The sequence below is a fragment of the Etheostoma spectabile genome, chromosome 17 (assembly GCF_008692095.1).
Source record: "Etheostoma spectabile isolate EspeVRDwgs_2016 chromosome 17, UIUC_Espe_1.0, whole genome shotgun sequence".
Classification (NCBI taxonomy): domain Eukaryota; kingdom Metazoa; phylum Chordata; class Actinopteri; order Perciformes; family Percidae; genus Etheostoma; species Etheostoma spectabile.
In genome coordinates, this window is record NC_045749.1 from 18,115,152 (window position 1) to 18,136,995 (window position 21,844).

At 40.7% G+C, this 21,844-nt stretch overlaps 2 protein-coding genes across 3 annotated transcripts in view; both read right to left on the bottom strand.

Annotated features, from left to right (window-relative positions):
* The window catches only part of gng4 (G protein subunit gamma 4), a 28,040-nt gene extending 9,059 nt beyond the window's left edge, over positions 1-18,981 (bottom strand). The window contains exons 1-2 of the mRNA XM_032541652.1: positions 18,559-18,981; positions 17,189-17,294 (exon numbers count right to left, since the gene is read on the bottom strand). Coding sequence (XP_032397543.1) covers positions 17,189-17,287 — 99 coding nt within the window. The 5' untranslated portion in view covers positions 17,288-17,294; positions 18,559-18,981. The remainder of the gene's footprint in view (positions 1-17,188; positions 17,295-18,558) is intronic.
* A 684-nt stretch (positions 18,982-19,665) lies between these two features.
* The window catches only part of lyst (lysosomal trafficking regulator), a 67,942-nt gene continuing 65,763 nt past the window's right edge, over positions 19,666-21,844 (bottom strand). For both annotated transcript variants that reach the window (XM_032542112.1, XM_032542111.1), the window contains exons 53-54: positions 21,755-21,826; positions 19,666-21,629 (exon numbers count right to left, since the gene is read on the bottom strand). In XM_032542112.1, coding sequence (XP_032398003.1) covers positions 21,491-21,629; positions 21,755-21,826 — 211 coding nt within the window. In that variant the 3' untranslated portion in view covers positions 19,666-21,490. The remainder of the gene's footprint in view (positions 21,630-21,754; positions 21,827-21,844) is intronic.

The window sequence follows — 21,844 nt, forward strand, 5'->3', positions numbered from 1 at the left end:
ACTGTAATCTTCTTATTGTTGTTTTTTTTGTTTTAGGTAGACAATGTTAAGATCTGTCCGGGGACAACGGATGAAAAAAAGCTTTTTGGCTAATTCTGGTGCATTTACAGCAATGTTAATTAATGTACACTGTCCCGTCAATAAGTTAAAAAAAAATGAACACACACACACACACACACAAACACACACACACACCCAAACAACACAACACACACACACACACCCACACAAACAACACACACACACACACATACGGTTATGTGTACTAAAGGGACACTGGGCCCAAACAGGTTTTTTGTACATTAGAGGGGCTCCCTTTCCACTTGTTCACAAAGATGTGGTTGGTATCAAAAATCTGTTTGCCATACAACACAAATTCCCCTTCAAATATTGATACACACAAAACAACTCAAAATGTAACAACCTGACAACATGGCGAATTGAGGACAAGTTAATGAGGTGCATAAGCCCCGCCCCCTACACAAATCGAATTATAAGGACTAGCCCATTTGTGAGGACATCAGCTATACACACACACAAAAATGTCATTGAGGGCATAAAGGGTCAATCATGATTTAAGGAACATGTCCACACACATACACAGTAAGTGAAGGCACTGTGCATTAAAAGGACACACTAAAAATAAGAGGACATTTTAACAGACAAGATAAACCTCTCTTTTTAATTTATATTGATATACAACATAAATAGAATAGATAGTTGTGTGCAACCAATTTTATTGTCTGATTTATGTCTTTTGCTTCAAACTTCAAAGTCATTGCTAATACAAGTGGTATTTAATAAGGTACACATGCAGCCATAACATGGCTGAGGCAGTAGGCCCACTTTAAAGCTCAGTGTTCTCCTGAAATACAATCCTATTAGTGGGATATGACTGGTAACCTACATCCAGTGTTACCTCGTAAAAGACAGATTATACAAACAGACAAATGACATCAGTCAGTGAAAAAGTGCCATTTTAATACAAACAGCAGTTTACAAAAAAACTGAGGCATCAGCAGAAACTTGCCCTTTTTTAAGAACAAAGAACTAAACAACATCATTGCATCATAACAGCAACATAACACTTTATTGGCTGGTTTTCTTTTTCAGAGTTATGCCCCGATTTCTAACAAAGACTCTAATGTTTTGAAGTGACCGCTTATCAAGATCAGGATGTTCAGCGTTCTTGCACTGCATTCTTGTGGCCAGTTTTCCCTTGGCAATGTGTTTTAAAATGTCATTATAGCGGCAACTCTTTTGGGAACCACTGTTTTCCGTTTCCTTCTTTGATTCGTCTCTCCGGGCAATCTCAGGAGCCACACAAAGTGATAAAACATACTTGGTCAGTGGAAATCCACATGCCTAGAGTACACCTATGACAAGAAATGTTTTACCTAGTAAATCAACAACTTCAAAGTGTTGTAAACTAGCATGCCAACTCGACTTTTCTCCTGATTTTGATTTCCCATCTGACGGTATTGGTACTGGTAAATACCATGTAGTGATCAAATGCTAATGCTCTCTGTCGTGCCCTATTTAAAATGTGTAAAACTCACTGGTTGGCTCTCATAGATCATTCTTTTATGTTTAAGGTCTTTCTGGGCTGCTCTTTATGTCAAACTTTGTGAGCTATGTAAAATGTATTTCATCCTGAAAATCTAAATTACTTCATAACACACACACACACACACAAAAGAACATGTGAAAATCGAGTTTTAGGAGGGATATTCAGTCAGATCAGTTTCACATAAGCAGACCCCTAATCACATCCAAATGGATTCTATTTTTAAATAAAATCCTACCACAGCCTTTAAACTATCATGATTATCTTGTGAAGCACATGAAGGAATGAATGAATTACTATCATCAATAGCTTTCTATTCAGACAGAGCAGAGTGGGAACCAACTGACTCTAAAAAGGTGACCAACTAGTAGGGTTTTTGGTGTGTTTGTTGCATTCACCAGGTTGGTCATGCTCCTCTGCTGTCCTGCCATGCTCTTTGTTCACCCTGTCTATGTATTCGTTGAACGCTGCAAAAGAGAAAAAAATACTTATCAATGTCAACTAAAACACTGTTTTTAATATTTAATCTGCATTTCAATTGTAATTTTATTTAAAGCTTAGTATAAACTACAAAACAATGTAAACTTCATTTTCAAACGTTGGAGCATTCTACAGCAACTGGTAGGAGATGGAGATATAAAGTGATGGCAATCTCAATATATGTAAGTAATCTAACCAAATTTAGTGTAAGACAAAAAAGGAGAGTGCTTGAGTGGAACAACAATGTAAAGCAAAGAGTGAGATCACCAAACAGACCAGTTGATTTAGGGGACACAACGGCAAGCAAGGCTCATTCATTCGGGACACTTTAAAATCACTTCAAAGTTTATCGTACTGTAGATGGGCCTTCTAGGGAAGAGTCAATATCTGTGAATGAAAAATAAAAACTTAATTAGGAATATATTGAAACTTACAGTAGCAAAGTCTACATGCAATAATCAACATCAATGAACAACGCTAGCAGTCTGAGGTAGAGGAAAATACAGTCTGAGGGTAGAGGAAAATACAGTCGGAGTAGAGGAAAAAACAGTCTGAGGTAGGAAAAAAACAGTCTGAGGTAGAGGAAAAAAACGTCTGAGGTAGAGAAATACATCTGAGTAGAGGAAAACAACGTCTGTGTAGAGGAACATACAGTCTGTAGAGGAACATACAGTGAGGGTAGAGGAACTACAGTCTGTTGAGAGGAACAACAGTCTGTAGGCAGAGGAAAAATACAGTTGAGTAGAGGAAATACGTGAGGTAAGGAACATAGAGTCTGAGGCAGAAAAACATACAGTCTGAGGTAGAGGAACATACAGTCTGTGGCAGATGGGAACATACGAGCCTGTTTAGAGGAACATACAGTCTGAGGTAGAGGAAAAAATACAGTCTGAGGCAGAGGAACATACAGTCTGTGGTAGAGGAACATACAGTCTGTGTTAGAGGAACATACAGTCTGTGGTAGAGGAACATACAGTCTGTGTTAGAGGAACATACAGTCTGTAGCAGAGGAACATACAGTCTGTAGCAGAGGAACATACAGTCTGAGGTAGAGGAACATACAGTCAGTGTTAGAGGAACATACAGTCTGAGGTAGAGGAACATACAGTCTGTGTTAGAGGAACATACAGTCTGTGGTAGAGGAACATACAGTCTGTGTTAGAGGAACATACAGTCTGTGTTAGAGGAACATACAGTCTGTGTAGGAACACGGTCTGGTTAGAGGAAATACATCTAGTCTGAGGTAGAGGAACATACAGTCTGTGGCAGAGGAAAATACAGTCTGAGGTAGAGGAAAATACAGTCTGAGGTAGAGGAACATAGAGTCTGAGGTAGAGGAAAATACAGTCGGTGGTAGAGGAACATACAGTCTGAGGCAGAGGAAAACATACAGCTGAGGCAGAGGAAATACAGTCCGAGGCAGAGGAGCAGCAGTCTGAGGGAGGGAAAAATACAGTCTGGAGGAAGAGGAACTCGCTGGTTAGAGAAACATACATCGTGGTAGAGAAACATACAGTCTGTGTTTAGGAACATACAGTCGGAGTGTAGAGGAAACATACAGTCTGTGAGGTAGAGGAACAGACAGGTCTGTGTTAGAGAAACAACCTTGAGGCGAGGACATACAGCTGTGTAGAGGAACATACAGTCTGTGTTAGAGGAACATACTGTCTGTGGTAGAGGCACACTACAGTCTGTGTTAGGGGAACATACAGTCGTAGCTAGAGGAACATACAGTCTGTAGCAGAGAGGAACATACAGTCTGGTGAGGAATACAGCAGTGTGTTAGAGGAACATACAGTCTGTGTTAGAGGACATACAGTTCTGTGTTAGAGGAACATACAGTCTGTTAGTAGGAAAAACCTACAGTCTGTGTTAGAGGAACATACAGTCTGTGTGAGGAACATACAGTCGAGGTAGAGGAACTACAGTCTGTGGTAGAGGAACATATACAGTCTGAGGTCAGAGGAACATACAGTCTGTGGCAGGGGAGAGGAAATCAGTCTGAGGTACGGAATCCAGGTAGAGGAACATAGCGTCCTGAGGTAGAGGAAACAGTCTGGTAGCGGAAAAACAGTCTGAGGCAGAGGAGGGATACATACAGTCTGAGGCCAGAGGAACATACAGTCGAGGCAGAGAGCATGCAAGTCGAGGTGAGGAAATACAGTCTGAGGTAGAGGAACGTAACAGTCTGTGTTAGAGGAACACATACAGTCTGTGTAGAGAAACATACAGTCTGGTAGAGGAACATACGTCTGGTTAGAGGAACATACAGTCCTGAGGTAGAGGAAATACGGGTCTCTGTGTTAGATAAACATACAGTCTGAGGGAGAGGAACATACAGTCGTGTTAGAGGAACATACAGTCTGTGTAGAGAACATACGTTGTGGTAAGGAACATACAGTCATCTGTGTAGGGAAACATACAGTCTGTAGCAGAGGAAATACAGTCTGTAGCAGGGAACATTACGTCAGTCTGAGGTAGAGGAAATCCAGTCAGTAGGAACATAGTTGTGTAGAGGAACCTACGTTGTGGTAGAGGAACATACAGTCTGTGTTAGAGGACACATACAGTCTTTGGTTAGAGGAAACATACAGTCTGTTAGAGGAACATACAGTCCGTTTAGAGGAAAACATACAGTCTGAGGTGAGGAACATCCAGTCGTGGCAGAGGAAACATACAGTCTGAGGTAGAGGAAATACAGTCTGAGGAGAGGACCATACAGTTGAGGCAGAGGAACATACAGTCCGAGGCAGAGGAGCATGACAGTCTGAGTGAGGTGTAGAGGAAAATACAGTTCTGAGGTAGAGGAACAGTACAGTCGTGTTAGAGAAACAAGACAGTCTGTGGTTAGAGAAAACATACGTATGTGTTTAGGGAAAACATACAGTCGAGGTAGAGGATAGAGGAACATACAGTCTGAGGTAGAGGAACATACAGTGCTGTGTTAGAGGAACATCCAGCAGTGGTAGAGGGAACATACAGTCTGTAGAGGAAACTACAGCAGAGGTAGAGGAAATACAGTCTGAGGCAGAGGAAAATACAGTCGAGGTCAGAGGAGATGCAGTCCGAGGTAGAGGAAAATACAGTCTGAGGAGAGGAAACAGTCCAGTTGAGGTGTTAGAAAAACATACAGTCTGTGTAGGAAAACATACAGTCTGTGGTAGAGAACTACAGTTGAGGTAGAAGAAAATACTGTCTGAGGTAGAGGACATACAGTCTGTGTAGAGGAACATAAAGTCTGAGGTAGAGAGAATACAGTCTGAGTTAGAGGAAACATAGTCTGTAGCAGAGGAACATACGTCTGTAGCCGAGGAACATACAGTCTGGTAGGAGAACATACAGTCTGAGGTAGGAGAACATACAGTCTGAGGTAAGGAACACGTCTGTGGAACAAAGTCTGTGGTTAGAGGAAATACAGTCAGGGGTCAGAGGAACATACAGTCTGTGGCAGAGGAAATACGTCTGAGGGTCAGAAAAATACAGTCTGAGGTAGGAGGACAAAGTCTGAGCGAGGACACATACAGTCTGTGGTTAGAGGAATACATCAGTAGGAACACAGTCTGTGTTAGAGGAACAATACAGTCTGTGGTAGAGGAACATACAGTCGAGGGTAGAGGAACATACAGTCTGTGGCAGAGGAAAATACGTCTGAGGAAGAGGGACAACAGTGAGGTAGAGGAACATACAGTTCTGTGGCAGAGGAACATACAGTCTGTGGAGAGGACATACAGTTGGTGATACAGTCTGAGAGAGGAACATACAGTCTGGGTAGAGGGAACATACCAGTCTGGTTAGAGGAACATACAGTCTGTGCAGAGGAACTTACAGTCTGTACAGAGGAACTACAGTCGAGGAGAGGAAAATCAGTCAGTGTTAGAGGAACATACAGTCTGAGGTAGAGGAAACATTACAGTCTGTGTTAGAGGAACATACATGGCTGTGTTAGAGGAAACATACAGTCTGGGTTAGAGAAAATAGTTGAGGTGAGGAAAATACCAGTCTGTGGCAGAGGAAATACATCTGATGGTAGAGGAACAATACAGTCGTGAGAGTAGACATCGAGTGAGGTAGAGGAAAAAAGTTACAGTCGTGTGGAGGGAACATACCGTCTGTGGTAGAGAACATACAGTCTGTGGCAGAGGAAAATACAGTCTGTGTAGAGGAACATACAGTCTGAGACAGAGGGAACATACAGTCTGTGCTAGAGGAACATACAGTTTGTGGCAGAGGAAATACCGTCTGAGGCAGAGGAACATCAGTCTAGGTAGAGGAAACATATACAGTCTGTGCAGAGGAACATACAGTCTGTGGAGAGGAACATACAGTTGAGGTAGAGGAACATACAGTCTGTGATAGAGGAAACAACCGTCTGAGGTGCTGGAGGTCCTCAACAGGTGGCCTGTCAATGGAGGACATTGCAGATCTTCTGTGAATGGCAGGGTGAGAGGCTTGTTAAAGTGTTCCTCATTCAAGGTGGTCAAGCTGTGTGAGAGACAAGTTCAGACCATTTGGAGGTATACAGTGTTTGAATGTCGGGTCGCTTTTTCAGTTCCCTGTCCCGACAATATACTCAGATTTTACCTTAATACTAAGCCATCTCAAGGCAGGAAAAGGGTCCGTTGCACCACGGCACATTCTCGAAGCTGGAACTACTGAGGCCGAACACATGTGTTTGCAGTTCTGTTACAAAAAGTATATTGAGATAGCTTATAAATTTAGTTTAATGTTGTATAAAGAAGCTTAGTGATACAAAACATTTTGTGAAATTACAACACTTTACTGTGGATGATAATCCAGAATAATTTATTCATTCTTAGTGCAGATCAAAAAATTAAATAAAAAAAATGAATGTTGCCTAAACATAAACATTAACCAGGAAAGACAGTAATACCAATTGCTTCTCCAATGATAGAACAACTTATAGAATAACTATTTTATAAGAAAACTTACTTGTGAATATTGTCCGAGTGACAATCGGAATTGTCATGTTCTGGGACAAGAAAGGAGAGGAGGCATGGTAGAGCTCCTATCTCCAATACTAAAATAAAAAACAACAATGATGAAAAACGGCTCTTTTTAAAGATTATTTTGGTGGCATTTTTGGCCTCTTAAGGACAAGAACAGAAGAAGAAATGAAGAGGCAGAGTAAACCTCTATATATGGGTGCTGCTCTCTACCAACTGAGCTATCCGGGCGCCGGCCACATCTGTTTTAATGAAGAAATTGTATTTATTTGTAAACAGAAAAAAATCACCACTTTAAATTATTGTGGATCATATATTGAACAGAAATATTAATACTACTAATACTACCTTAAACAAACATACGAGAGTCCCATACTTGTTAAATTACAATAAGGGTTGTGTCCAAATCACAGTCCATTTCAGTGTCAATAACCGACCCGTATAGGTAACTGAGGCCTGTGTAGCTTACCCTCAAATAACGAAGTGTTTTGCTAGTGAAAAGATGTAATGTACTGTACATGTCAACATTAACTGGGAGAAGTTCACCTGTTCAAAATTCTTTGAGTCTGTCCGATACCACGGCAGCATGGTGATCTATACATCAGTTGAAATCTTGTGTAAGAAAAAGGGGGAGCAAGATAAGAGTAAGGTTTACAGTATGTCACATACATATTGTACAATCATTAACCGAAATGTATTTCAGTTAAGCACAGTGAGTGACATCTATTTTTGACCATGTAGTTACTGATATCCTAAAAGTCATAATCCATACCACTCCCCAAATAACATCTAGTAAAAACTGCTTTGCAAATCGAAAAGATCTGATGTCAATATCAACATTAAATTGAGATAAGTCAACCTTCAAACATCTTTGAGGCTGTCAGATGCCCAACCACATGGTGACCCTTGCCTCAGTTGATATCTTGTATAGAAAAAAAGGGGGAAATTATCATAATTAACCAGTAAGGCAAAATAAGATTATGCTTGTAGATAGGAGTGAGGTAACAACTTAATATCTATACAGGAGTAGATTTGGCCTCTGGTTACAGTAGTTCACATGATATTGGTACAGACATTCCCCAGAAACTTAATCATACAGCACAGTGACATCCAGTGTTAAACAAATGACTGTAGTACTGGATATCCTAAAGCTAATAAAACATTTATGATCTAAGAAAAATGATAATGATGTGTGATAAGATGATAATCTAGTGAAATGATGATAGTAAAGTGAAGAAGAATCCTCTTGACATACACACCAATAAAGAAACACTAAACAGTCTCACAGTTCTCATAGGTATACACCTGAAAAATACCTGTAAGCTGAGGACTGTGTATCGGAACCGGAAATTCATTACCTTAAAAACTGCTTTGCTACAGAAAAGATATGATATCAATATCAACGTTTAAAATGAAGTCACTGTTCACATCTTTGAGGCTGTCACATATCACGACGGCATGGTGATCTCTGTCTCCGTTGAAATCTAGCATAGAAAATTGGAAAAAAAAAAAAGTAATTAGATAAACCAGTATGGCACCAACACGTGGATCTATTTAAGAGAACAACAAGGGCTCAAATATACAATATGCAACACATAAATGTGTTCAGCCATCACAGTAATTAGTCAGTGCAGCATCGTGACATCCATTACTGGAAAATAAGGACAACAAAATGATGTGAAGTTACTGATATATGAAAGTAACAATAACAATTACATACTAAGGTAATAATATTGATATAAAGAGGCAGTTTTGTAGTGTAATGATGGATAGTGAATGTAAATATTAATCTTGGATAACACACAATACAAAATTTTAACAGATCCATTCACAGTCCTCACAGTGTATACACTGACCGGTACATTCACACTAAGGACTGTTTGTGACACCAATTTAGCCCTGACAAATCCATTTCTCAACAAATCTTCCATAATAGATTATTTGAACCAATTGAGATGTTATGCATCTAATATTACAAGGATATATAAAGTAAGAAACACAGTTTCAAGGGAACCAATAATGTACAACTTGTCTGTTAAATAACACATAACAGTAATCCATACACACTCAATATGTATATAAGTTATTGGCGAGGGAGATTCTCAGTCAGTCCCTGTCCAGTTCTGGACCAGACATGACACTTGTCATGCCTGAATATTGCCAGACAAACATACATCAGGTAACTTAAAAAGATGTATTCTTGAGTGTTTATATTGTGAAAAGGTTAAAGACATTCTGAGGGCTGTGTATACAGAAACAGTCCTTAGTATGTATGTATGTACCGGTCAGGTGTATCCTCTAAGAGGACTGTATATGGATACTATTAAGTTTTGTATTGTGTGTATGCAGAGATGATTTTTACACTTTATACAAAACAGGTCCTTAGTGTGCTGTACTGTCAGGGTGTATACACTAAGAGGCTGTGTATGGATACTATTACGTTTTGATTGTGGTGTTGCAAAGTCGATTTTACCTTATACAAAACAGTCCTTAGTGTGCATGTACTGTCAGGTGTATACACTAAGAGGACTGTTATGGATACTATTACGTTTTGTTTGGTGTAGCAAAGTCGATTTTTAACTTTAACAAAACAGTCATTAGTGTGCATGTACTGGCAGGTGTATACACTAAGAGGACTGTGTATGGATAATTACGTTTTGTATTGTGTGTATGCAAAGAATTTTTTACACTTTGTACATGACAGTCCTTAGTTTGTATGTACTGGTCAGGTGTATCACTAAGAGGACTGTGTATGGATACTATTACGTTTGGTTGTGTGTATACAAAGTCGATTTTTACACTTATACAAAACAGTCCTTAGGTGCATGTACTGTCAGGTGAATACACTAAGAGGACTGTGTATGGATTACTTACGTTTTGTATTGTGTGTATGCAAAGCTGATTTTACACTTATACATGAACAGTCCTAGTTGTATGTACTGGTCAGGTGTATACACTAAGAGGACTGTGTATGGATACTATTACAGTTTGTATTGTGTGTATGCAAAATCGATTTTTACACTTCATACATGAACAGTCCTTAGTTTGTATGTAATGGTCAGGTGTATACACTAAGAGGATGGTATGGATACTATTAAGTTTTTTGTGTGTATGCAAGTCGATTTTTAAACTTTATTACATGAACAGTCTTAGTTTGTATGTATGGTCAGGGTTGTACACTAAGAGGACTGTGTATGGATACTATATGTTTTGTATTGCGAGTATGCAAAGTCGATTTTTACACTTTATACAATGTAACAGTACCTAGTGTGTATGTACTGGTCAGGGGTACACATAAGAGGATGTGTATGGATACGATTAGTTTTGTTTGGGTATGCAAGATGATTTTTACACTCACTATCATTACACTTACATCTGGTCTCATTTACTGATATAAAAACAAATACATAATTAAACTAAAAGTGTTTTACACAAAATGTTAATTCAGTTTTTTTGTATTAGGCTAAAAACATAAAAGCAATCCGTTTAGTTTCTATTGCATACCTAACTCCTTTCTCTTGTGTTAATATTATTCATGGCATTCCCATGTGAACTGGTCTTTGTGTAATGGTCACGCAATTAAACCTAGATAACCACACATCCACACAGGGATGATAAAAATAGCCTGGGTTTTTAAAAGGTTGGATTCAAACACAAATGAAGTGATTTCTTTCACTTCAATTTTTGTGGATATAATATTATAGAGAAATGTGATACTAACTAATTAACTACATAGCAACTTCAATATACGGAGTGACATTTTCCAATAATCGTATATGAGGGATAATGTCCAAATGAGCCAGTCAGAGTAGTTCCCTGCAAGCGCAGCTTATTTCTAGATGTAGACAATCAAGAGGACAGAGTAGCGTGAGGAAAACTCAACAGATAGCAGTTGGTTATACTCGGTCTCAAGGTTTACCAGTTTACCAGTAAACGCAACATCTGTCCCGTCTTGTATTCAGACAACAGCAGTGACCAGTTGTTATTACACAGCTGTATATTGTTAAAGTATGAGGGGCAAAACCTGTATTGTACCAGTGTTTCGTGGTAACTCTGCTATCGCGGCCGCCATGCAAGAACGCAGAAGAAGTTATTGAACGCAACAAACTTCAGTGGTAGAGTAATGCGTGTGAGACGGAGTGCTGGACCTGAATGAGGTGTGACCCATGAGCAGAATATTATGTTCATAAAAAGCACGCGCAGTGACGATAAGGGATTTCATTAACACAACCTGGTAATTTCGCTGACCCGCCGTTCGACCCGTGCTGGGAAACTATCCATAATGAATCAGCCGAGTCTCTCTGTGAGTAGCTAACGTCCATTGCCACTCCCTCCCCTCCCCAGCTCCTTAAGCAGTTATTGTTGAAAACAAGTGAAGAAGCTTCACAGAGATACATTTTTTTTAAATATGCTAGGTTACTTCTTAAGATGGCTAATTTTCTTACATGTGTGCAGATGTGTGTCTATACAACATACAACTTCACATAATGAATGTGCATAATATGGGTGAAAGCAGTATAAAATAGCCTATGGGACAATTAAAACATGTTTGGTTAAAATCAACAATATGGTGAATAATCGTGATCACAATATACGTGATTTCATTTGGACCAATGTGGCAGCCTAGTCTGTTACCCAATATCCTGTCAAAAATGTTTTGAAACTGAAAAAATCTGATGATCATAAAACATTTCCACGGACATTAAGTCAATATTTGAGCTGTATGGTGACCTCTGCCTCAGTCAAATGACTGACAGAAATACAAGTGGCAGGTGGAAGAGTCTTGCTTCTTGCTTTAAGGTTCAGCTATGTTACGCAGCCTGTTAGGAAAGCCAGTAGGAAATGTTGTTCTTCACTCTGAAACATTGGAACGCCATCACCTACAATCCCCTAACATCAGTCACACGTGTATATCTGCACCCGCTGCTCCCTTGTTCTATACATGGAGCGATTGACAAGACCGACCTGAGTCAAAGTGAAATTTTGTCATTCTCATCTCCCATTCCTAGCAATAAAGTGGAGAAGCTTGATACGATGAATGGTGCTGTTGATAGTGTTTAGACTGCTCTAACACAGAGGTTGGCCATTTCAATCACCAATGTTGTTAAAGGAATGTTGGATTAATGATTCCCAATTGGTTTGTGTTTGTTTACATATTACAAGTGCCTGTCACAAACACATTTTGTAATTTGGTAGAGGGAAAACAGCACAACATCATGGGTCTGGGCCATTACACTGAGTGCACTGCATGACAGAGGAGTCAAACTTCACCTTCATTCAATGAAAATGAAGTGTAGGTCAAGCTGAAATGCACAAATAAGTCAACAACACTTGTGGTGATAGCAGAGAGGTCAACAACCCAACTTGTTGCAGAGAGAAACAATCTAAAAAACTCTGTAATAATTTCTTTCTGTACCTTTGATCTCCACAGCCAGTTGAGTCTCCATAGTTGTATGTGATCTCCTCCCCTGGCCTGATGTCCTTGATGGCAACAAACACAGATGAGGCTTTCCTTCAACAGTTTGGGTCTATATTGTCATCATTGACAAGTCTGCCAAAGGAGTCATCCTTTTGTGCTGCATCAACTGAAAGGCAAAAGATAAGAGACCAGATGTAAAAGTAGAAGACAGAAGCACACATACTGAATGAATAAAATAAATCACCTCCACGACAATAACTACTACTACTACAACTACTGAATTGAGTTTGTATGAAATAGCAGTTTGTTTTTCTGGAAGATTCAACTTGCAAAAGATGCTATGAATTAAGGGTGACAATTCACAATCCATAGTTTTTTCCCCATGTAGTATAATTCAACCATCAGAGCATCATGGTACAGGCTTAGTCCGTACTATACTCTTTTGCTAAGACTTCCCCTCGAATTCTATGAGGAAAGTCTCCTTTCTGAAATGGGGCAACTAAACACTCCTCGACCTAAAAGAACAGAGGATGTGTGAGTGTGATGGAGATAATAAAAAATTAAAAGGATGATATACATTAGCTACCTTGGCAACTCACCTTTGATGATTAATATATTTTATAGTAATCCATCCTTGTCCTTCCCAATGATGAAAAATAAGCTGCCTCTTCTTAGGCTAATCTTAGCTCTCTGTGGCCTCATTACAGACATGCGACTCCTTAATAAAGACAGAAGAAAAGAATATCATAATTTGTAATAAACTTATTGCAGACATAATAGTATTATGGTTGACTTTGTCTTTAAGAGTACAGCCTGTATAGGAACGTACAAACAAATAAGCAATACATATCAACCTGCCTTGCTTTACTAGTACTCATGCTGGTTCCTCCCTCAACAAAATATAACTAACTTTGGAGCCTTATTATCCCTCTTCCTACATAGTGCAGCACCCAATGGCACAAATGAATGCATTAAGTTGTCTGCTAGTTTGATATGATAGCACTATCTTCATGTACATTAATATCAGGCCACATAGCTTCTGAAAGACAGTAATACTGGCTGAAATCATAGTGTCGCCAGAGGGTTAACTCATATTAAATCCGTGCCCAGGGTGTTAGTTTAACATTATAGTTTTGGTTAACACAAACTTTTGAATTAGAAACATTTACCCGAGATAAACACTGCCCAAACTAAGCTAGCGTTAGCTAACACTGCCCAAACTAAACTAGCGTTAGCGTAAGCTAGCGTTAGCGTAAGCTAGCGTTAGCGCTGACGCTAACGCTAGCTGGTGCTAACTTAGTTTGGGCAGGTTAATAGGGATAGCAACCCGTTAGCGTTAGTAGCGTTAGCTAGCGTTAGCTAAATAGTATAGAGTTAGTATCAATTACAGTTAACACATTAAAATAGCAACCAACATCAACATAAAGTTGCTGGTTCTGGACCAGACATGTAGCTGTGTGTGAGTCTTACCTCTGATCTCCTCTCTTCACACAGGAGGTGCAGGTGTCAATGCGGGTTCATCATGATTCTGTATGTTAATTGTAGAATACACAGCTTTCTGATAAAACCCGTATTATGTGGACCTTCCGGCTGAGAGCCAATCAAAAGCTCTGAATTTTACACATTGTGTAATTAATGAGGGGGTGCAGTACCCAAGACCAACCTCTTGGGGCGTTGTCGTACAAATTTATACACAAAATCAGATAATTGTGTATATGAAAGCTTTTGCTGAAATTTTGAATTCTAGCTTTTTAGGCTTCTAGAAACACTTTACGTTGTCGGAATTATGAGGACATCGGCATGGTCCCGTTAATTTCAAAGTCCTCATAGTGTGGGTGTATTCAGACAAATGTCTCATAACACACACACCACACACAACACAACACAAACACACACACACACACACACCACAACACACACACACACACAACACACACACACACACAACACACACCACCACACACACACACAACACACACACACACACACACACACACACAAACACACAACAAACACACACCACACACACACACACACCACACACACACAACACACACCACCACACACAAACACACACACAACACACACACAACACACACACAACACACACACACACAACACACACACACACACACACACACACACACAATCTGAAAATCTAAGACTTTTCTATGTACACACAAAGGCTATTCTCTCCAATATTGTTCACAAATGTTCTAAATCTGTGTTGTGAGCACTTCTCCTTGTCTCCTTTCTTTCATGACAGCATGATTATTGCGCAGGTGTGCTTTAGGCTGGCCACAATAAAAGGCCACTCTACAATGTGCAGGTTTACTGTAGTGCGTGGTGCGGGGGGGGGTGAAAAGTATCTGGTGTTATGGTTAGGGTCTCTCTCTCGGCTACACTCGCCACTACTAGCACCTGAATGTCTGTCAGAACTGTCGGCGACCAAGTTGCATTGTGGGTGATGTAGGTCAAGGTTTTGATAAGGGGGAATAACGTCTAGGTATAAAATAGGATATTTTTTTTTTTTTTTTTAACTGTTGGACATTGTAGGTGGTGCAGTGCTGAATCGGTGGACTACTTTTTTTTTTTTTTTTTTTTTTTTTTAAACAGAGACTCCATGAAGGAAAAGGACATGACATTGGTGATGGTTTACTGCTACTGCATCAGCCAATTCAATACAATGTTTAATGGATTCCTAATGCACTGAGATGGCAACTAATGCACAATAGTGCACAAAGAAATCAACATAACATAATGTGTTTGTCTTGGTCGCTGTAGTAGTGTCTCTGTGTGTGCTTAAGTGTTGTTGGTGTGTTGTTGAGTCTGGTGGTAACAAAATTCACCTTCCAACACCTCAAAAGCTCACTGATCAACATTGTTGCTATATCTTGTTTGTAGATATTTAATTGGTTCAAAAATTAAGGTGTAAACAACACTCCGTTTTATTATTATGTTTTTTAGGAGTTTGTTTGTAGGCTTATTTCTTGGCCAGGAGTCACTTCCAACTAAAACAGCTATAATGAAATATGTGATAATTAATGATCTTTGGATTTTTTTTTTGTCACCTTTGAACAGCGGTTTCCCCGTTTCCAGTGTTTATGCTAACTATGCTAACTGGTGCTAACTCAATCTTTTCATCTGACTCTCAGCAAAAATAGGAATAAGCTTATTGCCCAAAAGGTCAAACAGTTTCTTTTAAATTTTGTGTTTGGAGGTTTAAAATGTCAAAATGGCAGCCGGTGTACTTTCTCACAGAGGAGGTGACGGCTAAGGCTCTTTCCCTGATGAAGGATTAAAGGACGAGGCTGTCAATATCCTATAATGGTGTTAATGTCAACAAATCCCATTCAAAAGGACCAAAACAAAAGTCCGTATCCAAAACCTTTCAAGCCTCTCGAGGCCTTGACTCACTAACCCGATAAGCGGTGGCGAGGTCGGTGACTCGAGTCTGTTCGGTGTGTTCCGTGCCGTCGTCCGTCGGAGGGGCCGTCGCCCTTCATTTTGACCGACCTGACATGCTCGGTCGGAAGGCGGGCGCCGCCGGCAGTCGGGCTCTAATGACCAATCTGATTGGTGGAGTGCTAAGCCAAAATGACGAGCGGGATGAGCGTGACTAGAGTCTCTCAAAATATGACGAAAATCTTTTAAACTGACCTTCGTTGATCTGAAATGAAGACAGATTCAGCGACTGCACGGCCTATTTCTCGCTTCAAATGTTTTCAGGAACAAGTTCAGGTGAACTATCTTAGTAAAATATGAGATAGTATTCTGAACAAGCCGCCATGACAGTCTGGCTTTGAGTTACCGGAGAAACCAGAGCCACGTGACGCGTTCGTCCAATCAGCTGCCGTCGGCAGTCGGAATCACATCGGTGTGTTAGGAGCCATTTTTTTGGGGCCAATTTGGCGAGGCAGTCAGTCCGACTTCTGCCAACGGTCAGCCGTCGGGTTAGTCTGTCAGGGCCATCCGACCCCACGTGTTCCAACTGAAGAAGGAAATCTTTAAAAAAAACAAAACAAAAAAGAAACCCACCCATGGATATATACTTTCAATTTTTTTTTAAAGTAGTAGCAGCTGTTAGTAATTTCTCAAAACAGCTGGGAAATGTAGTTTTTAAATCAAACTTTTCTCACACAGAACTAAATAGTTTAATAATAAAAGGGACTAATTTAAGCCGCGGAATAATACACACTTGGTGCACTGGTGAGTAATTACAGCAGCAGGTCAGTATACAGTACTGAGTCACAATAAACCACAGTGTTCGTCGTGATGAAGGAACATGTCAGCCAGGGCAACGGGGACAACAATAACATCAGTGTTTCAGTCTGCCTGTTGGGTTAAATAAATTATTATTTTGTGAGCAAATTTTAAGCCGGGGCCGGCAAGTATGATGACATTCCCAATTCTAAGCACGCCATTATTTTTTGTTGCTTTGTTCCAACATTAAATGTTTGCAAGCAGCGGAAAACCGTCATCAAGAAGAAGCTGTTGTAATGCTCTGACCACTCAATGTGTCTAAAGGGTGGATACACTGATTCTTAGCCATGCTTTTAGCACATGAATCCTCCTAATATACACACACACACCTAACAGAGCTTGAGGTTGCATAAAATGACAATATGCGAAGCTTCCAACAATTTTGTTTGATAGAATTTTCAAGAATCTTTAAACCCATATATTGCATATTTGGTAAAATAGAAATGTGCAAATCCATTTGCTCAAAGATGCAGATTAAAATAAAAAACGCTGTACCTTTATCCTATCCATGCAGGCTTCCATCTTCAGCTGCTCCACAGCTTTCCTGGCATGGGAGATGCTGGCCGTGCTGTTGTTGGCGATACCGTCCTTCATGGTGCTCCTGTGACGCCAAACACAGGCACAAAGGGGGACACGTAGAGTCAATGAACATCACATTAAATCCAAAAAGCAGCATCCCCCCTGGCAATGTCCCTAACTCCCCCCCCCCCCCCTTGGAGAAGCCATTCTCTGCCACAACCTTTTTATTTAAAAAGGGCCCATTTTGTCAGGGAGAATCGGTTTTACAGCAGCCAAGCTCCATTTATCTAAAGAAAGAGTTAAAAGGCAGCAGCTGGACAGCGGTTTGTCATTCACAGTCAGTGCTCATGCAGGATTTTTCCCCCCTTTTTTTTTTTTTTTTTTGTCAAGCTATTCTTATTTGCTCAAGGGCTTTGCTCAAGAGCACTTCAGCAAAACCTCAATTACCTCGTTTCCTTTGAATTATCGGTTCTCGGACCTTTGCGAGGGACTCAAACCTGCAACTTTTCCTCCTCTGGAGGACATCGGTCCACTCTTCGCCCTCATCCATCTCAACTTTCTCCACAATGTGCATCAATGCAACTGCAGTGTCTTTGATCTGCTCCATTGCAATCAGCCTTTTCTGTGCATCTATCGGTGTAATTGACTACATCTTGCTCTCATTTTAGGCCCCTTGACCCCCTCACTCCTGAAATGTCCCATTTTGGCAGCCACAGCCGGGAGAGAGGAAACCAAACCACAGCTGTGTTTTATGATAATGTGCATGAACATATGAAGCATTTCACTGAGGTGGGGTGCTGTTGAATCTACACACTCAATGTGGATTATTTTGTTGCATCCGTTTGCTTATTTTTTTAATTTTCGTTGAATTTAAATTGTATTTGTGCAGATATTATGAAGAAGGTCTTTAGAACAGGGGGATGCAGACGGTGAATTCATTTTCCAATCCCACCCTTCATAGCTCTATGAAGCCAATTTGTAGTTTTTTAAAATCACACCCTCGTAGGAAGCTATCAGGCCTTTTCCATTTAGGTTTCCCTTCGATTCGTCGCACGGCTGCATTTAGGACTTTACCGGGGTCCATACCGTTTTATCCGAATGTAACGATGCTAATTGTTGATGCAGATCTGTCAAACATGGGCGACTCTTATTCCTAAAGGGATTCAATTGTGGACACACGCCGTGTGAGCTGCGGGCCTGGTTAGGGCAGAAAACAGCACACCACACATCATGAAAAAAACAAAATGATTTTTTACATAAAGGAATTACATCAAAAGAATCTATTGATGCTTCGCTACATTGCTCGGCTATGAGCACATTAATGTAGGCTACAGCCGCCGACCTACCTGAAATGTGCAAATGGTTTTCCAATTTGGAGAATTCCGGGTTGACTCCACCCAACACACACACACACACACACAAAAAAAGAGGATCTGTCAAATATCTAATGATAAGAGGAAATCCCAGCCTCGTTTCGGTCTGGACTGAACCCGAGGAGGTGAATCCTGGCGTTTTAATTTCGCCTCAACGGCTGGCTCAGTGTGAGTCGTGCGTATTCCGTGTAGGAAGATGAGATCCAAGCGGTGAGGTCTTGGTGAGCACCACGGCTGGACTTGGAGAGATGTAAACGCATGCAGCAGGGGGGGAAACCTCTGTATGACGATCAGATACAGGCTGTGGAGCAGGGAGCACTCGATCAGTGGACCAGGAGCTGCAGCAGCAACAAGGCAGGATGCGTTCCTACTGTACAAACTGGCCCTAAACGCACCGAGACGGTCCATTAGTCGAATTAGGATCTGCTGATTTTCTAAATTGCTTTATTGCTGCACACGGCACCTGAGATCGGCAGGCTTCCCCATTTTATTTTTACATCAGTTTGACATCACAAGGTACACCCCCCCCCCACTAACTGCAGGGCCTCTTCTATTATGACACCACTCATTGTGGGAATTTACATCCAAAAATCTTGCTTCTATCTATTTGAATGATAGTCACCCCCACCCCAGACTGCTTGTACCCTTTTTTTAAGGACCACGTTTTGTGTATATTGTATAATGGTTTTCCCTAGTCATTTGTGCAGCTTCACATAAGTTTCTTCCTGCTTTAGATGCCCCTGAACGCACCACACAAACTAAGAAGTGGACATAAATGACAAGATGGAGTCATATTTCTTCAAATATTTATATATATTTATAATATACTCATAACTTGGTTTGTCCATTCATACACAAATGCACATATATACACACACAAAAACATGTAAAACATGTCCTTTCAGAACCTCAGTCCATGATGCCAGCCCAGAGGTTAAATGACATAATTTCGAAGACAATGAGCTTAAATTATGCATAGCTTAAGTTTCCAACAAAACAATTATATTTCCTTCTGTGTCAGAAAGCACAAAAAACATACCCAATTATCACGTTTTCCTCTGGTCTTTCTCCACTTTTCCAAAAAAAAAAAAAAAAAAAAGAGGGTGGGGGATTCATACAATTCAATACAATGTGGTTGTTCTAGAGGAAAAAGAAAACGTTGTGGTTCTTATAGACATACTTTTATAAATTTGCAGGCATGAAACACAGTAAACATACACGTTACATCATGTATTGTACAGGCCTGATGCTGCACACAAGGGCGGGCAGAAAAGAAAAAATATATATCAAGATAACACATAAGGAATGACGTCATGATATAAGAATATTCCCTTTCTCGTAAACAAGTCAAACACCAAGTGTGAAATTTAGGACATCATTTTTCATCTCAGAAGACTCACTGCAGTCAACACAAAGGCAAGACTATTTTTCTTTCACAGCGGTTTTAAAACCCATATTAAACATGACACAAATGACCTATTGCATGTCTGATATTGCTTTCTGGATTAGATTTATTAGTGGAATTTATTCAAAGCTCAGTTCATGTTTAGACCACAGATCATTGGCTCTCCTTGAATTAAACGGTAGCTGATAAAAACAAGTGCTTTGACTTCAGTTTCACACATACTAACAGACAAACTCAAAGTGCCGTACAGTAGGTTAAGTGGGAATGTAAAGACTAGCTGCATGAATCAATGGGTGGGTTAAGGAGAGAAACGTTTGGTCAATTGTTTCCCGGACTGATCAGTGTAGTGTGTAAGATTCTGAAAACCGTTGTAAACCTTCTCAGTGCAGGAAACGCTAACAGCTCTAACCTCAGACTGCTGGACATGATGCTCTTCACCACGCCCTCCCACCTACTACACCCTTTTTTTTGTAATGCTGCACAGGTACTAAGCATGCCTCGTACATCAGTGCTTCCTCTCAAGCTTCATGCATCTAATGCTGTTTGTTAATTGCTTATCTCAGAATTGGAGCAAACTATACTAAGTAGTGAAAAGGTTTTAGTGCATTTGAGCGGCAAACAATTTAAGAATGAATGAATGAATGAAGAAATTAATGTCAACATTTCTCAATGCAAAAAGGGCAGGTTCCAAGGCAGGCCTTAAATAAAGGAGTATTATGACAGTATGCGTCACATACATACAGTCATGGTCAGAATCATTCTAGCATGCAAAAGCAGGACAGAACAACAGGCAACACAAGGGACAATTCATCCTAACGTCCCCCCCCATCCCTCCACTGAGCTCAGATACAACGTGATGCAGGGCCGTGACACTGCTGTTCAGACTTGAGTGGAGCAGACAGCCCAGCAGAGCGGCGTCTCACTCCCACAGAGCGGGACGTCTCCCGGTGACAGACGCGAGGAGGGGCTCCCTCCCTGCTAGCTACTGCAGCGTCAGCAGGACACGCTTGCTGAGCTCCGGCAGCAAGCTGTCAGACGGCGCACTGCGGGAGAGACGGGGGTCTTCACACTTTTGGGTCCGGCTTTGGCCAGACAATAGCAGCTTACCAGGAAACAGCTAAATCAACATCAGGCGAGGAAAAACTCAAGAGCAAGAAACTAAATAATACAAGACTTATCAAACCAAACACACTCTCAGAAATGCATTTAGTATAAAGTGTCTGTTGCAGCCTCGGCCAAATATGAATCCCTCCCTCCCAACATTCCACTTCAGTCTGTTTATAAATATATAGAATACTATTTTAATAACCATGTCTTGATGCTGGGAGTGGCTGTGGTAGTTAGAGTTTGCTCAGCTGGGGATGGCTTTAGTTAAAAGTTAGGGAGGTTTCAGGGAGGTGGAGGCCATGCTGACACGACCTCCTCCCCGTCAGTGCAGAGAGGAGGAAGAGGAGGAGGAGGCTGTAGAGGAGGAGATGGTAGTAAACATCAGACACACAGTCAGCCTGCGGCGTAGCTGCTCAGGAAGGAGTAGAACATGGGCAGCTTCATGCGCTGCTGGTCCCGCCGACACCACGCCATCACTGTGCCCTCGCTGTTGGCTGTGTAGAGGTGGTGGCCGTCACACGAGTATGTCAGGCTGGGGCACGCAGGAGAGGACATTGTCATCAGTATTCCCCACAGAAATACACGTATATTTACAATGGTGGCAAGTGGCATCACATAAAAGCAAACAATAAAATGGTTGCGGCGCTGATAACATACCTGATGATGGGTTTGCTCGACTTGGAAAAGGTGATCTCTCTCACTGGTTTTAAATCCCAGGTGCTCCACAACCTGAAAATATTTCGGACG